Below are 7935 nucleotides of genomic sequence, written 5' to 3'. Positions count from 1 at the left end.
CACTTCTTACAATTATGCAGACGTTGCAATTACTTTATCACAAAGGGCAAGGTTGATTTGAATTGCATTTTTGCCTTAACGATTGAAATCCTCATTTTCAAATACTGCATTTTTTAATGATTTGACATATTTCAGTGTGATGGCAAAGCAAAAGAAAAGAAAATATTGCTGACAATGCAATTTTCCCTCTATAGGTAGACTTTGTCATTTTGTATACACGTATCAATGTTTTTTACCAAAAAAAACATACTTTAAGTTGACACAATCTTTCTAGAGAGCAAGTATATAAGCTTAGCTAACCTGTGCTGCAACAAGTGGAAAACAGCAGGTCCGCCTTAATCCATGCTTTAAGCAGCAGGAAAATCAAGTCAGTGTGTCACTTTTTCTTGCATGCCATCATAAGTACTCTAAGCCATCGGAACGGTAGAATGAGAAATTTTAATATTAAATCTCATCTCCTTAAAATGGCTTAAAACTCTAAACATTGTAGCATTAAATAATGATCAGGTTTGATTACATATGCTTGCACCTTATTATACCATGTAACCAGAAAAAGACCCATAGCTAAAGCTCTGTTTGAAATGTGCCAGAGATTTTATTTTATTTTTGTTATTATTTTCAGAATTCAGAGTCAGAATGCAAACTGCTGGCGTATGGCCAGATGTGCTGTCATTAACACATAACAAAAAATATATACTGCCGAAGCGTCACGTAAGTTTACTCTTAAAATGACTTTTTAAAATCCTTTGCATGTACACATTTCTTAAACTTCTTACCAAATGTCTGTTTTTCTTTGTTGTTGTTTTTTTTAAACAGGATGACTCAGTAATGGAATATTGATGAAGCTTAATCTGTGGGGAAATATGCTTCCTCTATCCCATTTTCTAGTTTTGTTTTGTTTTATTTTATATATCTTCATCTTTTTCCCTACTATTGATGCCCAGTACCTATCTACACGTAGCGCAGGACAAAGCTTGATGCTCTTCACCCAGCCATCCTATAATGCTTCAATCTTTGAGAATTCAGCAGTAAGAACCTATATCACAAGTGAGGTCAGAATGGGAATCACGCTTGTGTCATCCTGGCCTTTAAACTTGAAATATTCCATTGAGTCTGGGGACAGCGACGGCATCTTTCAAGCTGAGGAGTTTGTAATGGGAGATTTTTGTTTCCTACGTATAAGCACTAATGGAGGCAGTGGTGCCACGTTGAACCGGGAGGTTCAGGACAATTACACTCTGACAGTCAAGGCGTCTGCTCACAGCGGCCAGGAGGCATTAGCCACTATATTTATCAAGGTCTTGGATACAAACGACCTCCGACCACTGTTTTCTCCAACCTTCTATTCATTTGTTGTCTCTGAAAGTGCACCCCTGGGCACCAGCATCGGACGTGTAACAGCCACAGATGCTGACATTGGCTCAAACGGGGAGTTCTACTACTTCTTCAAGAACAGAATAGAGCTATTTGCTGTTCATCCAACTAGTGGGGTTATAACTCTCACAGGTCGACCCAGGATAGACAAGAAAGAAAGATTTGAGCTTGAGGTGCAGGTGGTTGACCGAGGCATGAAACTATATGGGAATAATGGCGTCAGCAGCACTGCTCGACTGGTCTTAACTGTGGATAGGGTTAATGAATTTGCTCCTGTCCTTAGTGCAGTAGCAGTTGTCCCATCTGTTACGGACAAGGATCTTATTTATGCCATTTTGACTGTGGAAGATAAAGATGAGGGGTTATCAGGGGACATAGAGTGGGTTTCTATTATCGAAGGAGACCCTTTCGAACAGTTTGTCATTGAGAGATCACCTTATGGGAACAAATATAGGGTTAAATCATCAGAACTGATCTACTGGGAAACATATCCCTATGGCTGCAACTTGACATTCCAGGCCAAAGACAGAGGCCTACCTCCAAAATATTCAAATACCCAAGTTGTTCAGTTGGTGGTTACAAGGCAAGAACCCATATTGGCAAACTTTGAGAAAGACATTTATGCAGTCAAGGTTAGTGAAATCGCTCCCCCAGGAACTATTGTAGAGGTGGTGAAAATATCCCCAGCACCCACAAATGTCAACTACAGTTTTAGCAGCCTCTCGGATCCTATGTACTTTGAGATAAACCCTTTGAATGGGGTTATTATGACCATAAGGCAGCTGACAAAGCTATCCTGGGATTTCATTGAGTTGGAGGTAATTGATTATATCAGTCAGCAACAAGCAAAGGTTCAAATTATCATAGAGGACGCGAATGATAACTCTCCAGTGTTCAGCCAGCCATCCTATGATATTGCAATTAATGAGAGCTTACCTATAGGGACTGTTGTTCTTGTGGTGTCCGCTGTGGACAGTGATAAAAGAGAAAATGGATATGTAACTCACACAATCAATGGTGAGGAGTCTCTTCCATTTAGTATAGATGAGGATACCGGGGAGCTGAGGATCACTAGAGATCTGGACTATGAATCTTCAGAGGATGTATATATTTTTGCAGTACGAGCCTCTGACTGGGGTTCACCCTATAGAAGAGAAACAGAGGTTAATGTCACCATTCGGGTGTTAAACATTAATGATAATAAGCCTGCTTTTGAGAAGATTTCTTGCAGAGGGATGATTAGTCGTGATTTTCCTGTTAACCAGACCATCGTCACTTTGTCGGCTATAGATATTGATGAGGTCGGAATGGTGCGGTACAAGATATTGTCTGGGAATGAGTTAGACAATTTTGAATTGAATCCTGACTCAGGGGCTTTAACACTGAAAAGATCATTTGTCTCAGACAGCTTGAAAAATCCTACATTTAACCTGAGAGTGGCTGCAACAGATGGAGAGATATTATCTGATCCCACATTCGTGAATATATCAGTTGTGAGAGGTAGGATGCCACCGGGGGGGTTCACCTGCAAGGAGACCAGGGTAGCTCAGTTTCTTGCAGAGAAGATGGTCTCCAAAGCATCTGCAATGGCCAAACCAAGATCGGATGAAATGTATATAGATCTTTTCTCTACAAACAAACAAGCTCCACAGTTTGAAGCTTTGCCTACAAGCATTCTTGTGAGAGAGGATCTGAGTCCTGGCTCCAGTGTTTTTCTTGTACGAGCACGAGATGGTGACATCGGGTTTAATGGCCGCGTTCTTTATTCCATTTATGATGGCAACAAAGAAAACAGCTTCAATATCAACATGGAGAATGGCCTGATTACTGTTTTGCAACCGCTTGATCGTGAGCGGATAGATCGCTATTTCCTAAATATTACCATCTATGATCAGGGAATTCCTCAAATGTCTAACTGGAGACTGCTGACTGTGATCATTGAGGATGCAAATGACAATACTCCCCAATTTTATCAGGACAACTACTCTGCTGTTGTTGCAGAAAACTCAGACCTCGGCATGGAAGTAATTGCAATGACTGCTTTTGACAGAGATATAGGCCAAAATGGTCTATTCTCCTTCAGAATGCTGACAAATGTTCCCCAATTTGGCATTGACAGTGAAACTGGAAGTGTATTTGTTGCAAGTCAGCTGGACAGAGAAGCACAATCTATGTTCATACTGAAGATTGAAGTAAGAGACAAGGCTGAAAGAGGCACTAGAAGGTCATCAGTGACTACTCTAAACATAATAGTGGAGGACATCAATGATTGCTCTCCAGCTTTCATCCCCAGCAGCTATAGTGCCCGGGTACCAGAGGACCTGCCCTTAGGGGCTGTGATTACCTGGGTGCAGGCTCAGGACCCAGATGTTGGATCTGGTGGACAAGTGCGATATTCCTTGATCAATGACTTCAATGGCACTTTTGAGGTAGGTCTTTTCAGAGTTAACATAACCTTTTATGTTTCGTATAGATAAACCAAATTATTAATATGCAAAATCCCTCTGTTTTCTGTTATTTCTCTGTAATCAATCAGTAACAAAAGTTAAAAGAAAATTAAACTGAGAAAGCAATGTGCTGCTTTAATTATTTTGAGGTTATTTAAAATATTTAAATACTTTAAAGAGGTGTAAAGAGAAATAATACATACAAGCTTTTGTTTTAACTAGAGCTTTAAACAACTCTCGTTTGGAAACATTTCCTAATTTTCAAGGATTTGTTCATGATCAGCTGGTTATACTAATTTCCATCTCTAAAACTGAGAAATGGATTTTTATAAATCCAAAACCTGACCAGAATATCTTAATATCCGTTTTTTTATTCATAATATATGATGGACAGTCCTTTTTTTTTTTCTTTAGCCCCTTATTTTTTTCTATCTAAGCATATTTTGCATCTGGTTAATTTCCCTTTTAAACTCTTTGTTTGTGTGTGCACAGGTTCTAAATAACTGGGTTAAAATAATTCATTACTATTCGATGTGATTATGAATGATATTATTTCTTAAATGTTAAAGAAAATTAATAAAGTGACTGTGAAAATTGAAACACTTTGTGCAGATCAATGCTGTGACTGGTATTCTGAGAATTGGCAAGGAGCTGGACTTTGAGACAAAGCAGTTCTTTAACCTGACTGTTCTTGCGGAAGACAGAGGAATATCAAGCCTTCAAAGCATCACATTTGTGGAGGTTGAGGTGTGTAACAGAATCGCTTATAATCTTTTTTATGTCAGTGATTGCAGACAAACAGAATATATCCACACAATTTATTATTTTAAATGAAATCCAACCAGTACTTACTTCTCATTTCTACAGGTGATGGACGTCAATGAAAATTTGTATGCTCCCTACTTCTCCGACTTTGCTGTGAAAGGTTCAGTGAAGGAGAACTCTCGCACAGGAACAAGTGTCCTGACTGTCAGAGCTAAAGATGATGACAGGGGACGGGATGGCGTGTTGAGATACTCTGTCCAAGGAGGCAGTGGACTGGGCACTTTCACCATCGATGAAGACACAGGTGTGATACTAGATAAATTTTTATGCATATTTCTGTGAAGTGGAAATTCAATGATGTGCAGCGCAAGGCTTAGAATATGAATAACCCCCTTTGAAAGTGGGAAATCTTAGCATGTTATAAGCTACTAACATTTGGTTTCCAATTTGTGTGGTCGCTATTTTTTTAGGCTTTTTTAATTACTTTTTTGTGACAAAAACCCTAACTTTTTTTATATCCAGCTTAGTTTTTTTTGTAAGATTTTGAATAAGCATATTAGATGTGGAAAGTCAGGACAGTGTGTGTACAGACCCAGTGAGTTTCCAGATGTGACCTCACATGGTAGCTGTGTATTGGGAGATCATTACTGTAATGATGGCTGCATGGAGGCAACACTCCCTGGGCCTCAGGCAGCACCATATAACTGATCCAGCGCTGTGCAGGCAAGGCTGTCGTGCACGACAGCCCACCGTCTCTAAGTATTGAGAAATAAGTGTGACTTATTTAAGAGTTGTGACCCAGAATAAAATGCAGTAGGTGCAAGATATTGCAATAATTTTTTGTCAAGAATTGTTGCAGGATCTTGCCACTTTGCATCTACTGTATGTCACAAGAGGTTTTAGACCTATTTCTCTTCTTGTCTCTCCATGGTGCTGAAACATTTATACAAAGTTTGTTCAGTTCTACTTACCACGGAGTGTCGTGGGAATGAAGAAGACTTTTTAGTCTTTTCTTGGTTTCTAGTATTACAGCTGAAACAAGAATAGTGAGGATTTTGAACTTTATTATTCAACGCTGTCTGTCAGTCCTCAGCTTTCAAACAGGCTCCTCTGAAATGTGCAAAAAAAAGGGGGGGAAAAAACCAAAAAACAACAACCCAGCAATCTCATGTATTAATTTTGACATGTTCAGTGCTTTGTTGTTTTGATTTATGGTTTCCTGTTTAGAGCATTTTACACTTTCACTTTTCAAAAATGAACTTTACCATTGTTTCTCATTTAAAAATTTAGGCAGTTTATTTAGGCAGACGTCATATAACTGATTCATTGCCATAATTAGTATATGATTTGTAAAGCTTTATATGCAAACCAAAGGTTCTGCAGTGATATTCCAGTAACAATAAACAGATTTAATGATAGACATATTAATTAGCTGTTGATTATTGACATTTTGCAAGGAAAGATCAGTACAAACACTGGTTTCTCTAGTGCCCTTTCCCACTCACCTCATGTTGCTCTACTGTATATAACTTACACTGGAAGCTTGTATTGACATTTAACAGGGCTAATTATTATTGACTGTAGTTGAGAGTGAAACAGATGGACAAAGAGAGTGCCTCTCGCTCCACTCTTCGGCTGTCCTCCATTCTGTGGATTAAAGTGCATGTACATTTATATAAAGAAATAAGGCTTATATTAGTGAATGGAGTTTTTAAGGATGTCCCAATCCGATGTTTTTTGAAGAAATTGATCTGATATCGGTAAAAAACCTTTTAGTTGGCATATAAAATCATAGATATAAGCAAGCTGCTACTGTTTAAAGTTTCTGTAACCCATCGGTCAACAATAAATGGGTCAGTTGCCCTCATGTCTATTGCTGTTGACTGATAAAGCTTTGTTCTAACATCCAAACTATCAGTATCACTCAATACTCAAAGTTGGAATATTGTTATCATAGTGGAAATAAAAAAGTTGCACCTGTACACCCCTGGTAAATATATCCTGTTTGCCTAGAACATTATTTCCATGTGAAAGTATTCCTAAACAGTAAAAAAAAAGTTTTACTTTGACACCTATAGAGTTGAATATAACTTGTTTCAGATAGCATTTGGTCCCATTCCAAAATTAGTGTAGTAAATTATACTCACATTAGTGCCAAGACTTCTCAAAGACTGGCAGGTAATGAACACCATATAGAGTAAAAGTTACACTCTATGACTGTCAAATTTTACACTGATAATTAACTCCAAAACATAAACAGATTTACACTCAGTATAGTTGTAAATACTCAATTTAGAGTTAGGTGGGTTGACTCTGAATTTTTAACACCCATTTTTTTACTGTATAATATTTAACATGTTTGGATACAACACTATACACTTTAATGTATTTTATTTTGATATTATGTGATGCAACAAAAGAGGTACATCATTGTGATTTGATAAATGGAGTATGATTTAAGTTTATGAAGTTCTAAAGCTTAAATGTGTCGCATCCATATGTATTAATTTCTTTGTAATTCTGGTGGCTTACAACAAAATTGAGTCCAAGACATAGCTTTCAGAGTTCAGAGCTAGCAAAAGTCCTCAGTGTAATTGCAGCCTAGAGGAAGGCCTCTGGGGTTTATTCTGTCAACACTACAACCTGTAATCACACTTCCACAATCTGACCTGGAAGAGAGGCGTTAAAGTTTGCTATAAGCCATGCAGGGAACACAGAAAATGTGAAAGAAGACGTAGTGGTCAGAGAAGAGCATATTTTCTTTTGTCTCCAAACACTGAGTGAAGGACTGCTAACGTCAAGCATGTAATGAAAATACCATATCGACCCTGAATTGCTCATATGGTAGTAGGAAATATGAAAGAAAAAGATTGAGACAAAAGTTAATTTTGCTCCAAACAGATTCAATCAAGTACTTAGATATGAACTGTCTCATTGATATATCTGTATCCTCATTATTTATATATTTTGATTGATATATTAAATGGTTGACTTTATGGCTCTCACAGTGGAGAAATGTAATCGTTAAATCTGTCATGGTTGGTCTTAGGATTAAACCCACATGCAGAACACCACTGGAGACTGATAAAAAGTTCAACAGATTTATTTAAAGGTTTTCATAACAATGATATGACTGGATTCAGGAACTGGACCGGGCTGGATTCTCTGGCGTCTGCAGAGACGGATAGATTGGTTAGCCAGGTTAACAGATTATTTGTTGAGTTTCTGATGTTTCTTAGAATACCTGAAGGGGTCCAGGTTTTCTTGTCTGAGAGAGGGAACCGGTTGGGTCCAGAGACTGTTGGTTCAGCAGAGTGCTCAGCAGCAGCAGCGTCTAGCTTCTGACTTT

The 7935-nt window shown here is 38.1% G+C and overlaps 1 protein-coding gene across 1 annotated transcript in view; it reads left to right on the top strand.

Moving 5' to 3' along the window:
• The first annotated feature begins 977 nt into the window (after positions 1-977).
• Positions 978-7935, top strand: part of LOC107087917 (protocadherin Fat 3-like) — a 107481-nt gene continuing 100523 nt past the window's right edge. Inside the window, exons 1-3 of the mRNA XM_015379758.1 lie at positions 978-3803; positions 4434-4568; positions 4689-4890. Of these exons, the coding sequence (XP_015235244.1) occupies positions 978-3803; positions 4434-4568; positions 4689-4890 (3163 nt within the window). The remainder of the gene's footprint in view (positions 3804-4433; positions 4569-4688; positions 4891-7935) is intronic.

Source organism: Cyprinodon variegatus, unplaced genomic scaffold (assembly GCF_000732505.1).
Source record: "Cyprinodon variegatus isolate N-32 unplaced genomic scaffold, C_variegatus-1.0 Scaffold199, whole genome shotgun sequence".
Lineage (NCBI taxonomy): Eukaryota > Metazoa > Chordata > Actinopteri > Cyprinodontiformes > Cyprinodontidae > Cyprinodon > Cyprinodon variegatus.
The sequence above is the reverse complement of the archived record's forward strand: the minus strand, read 5'-3'. Positions and strand labels throughout refer to the sequence as shown.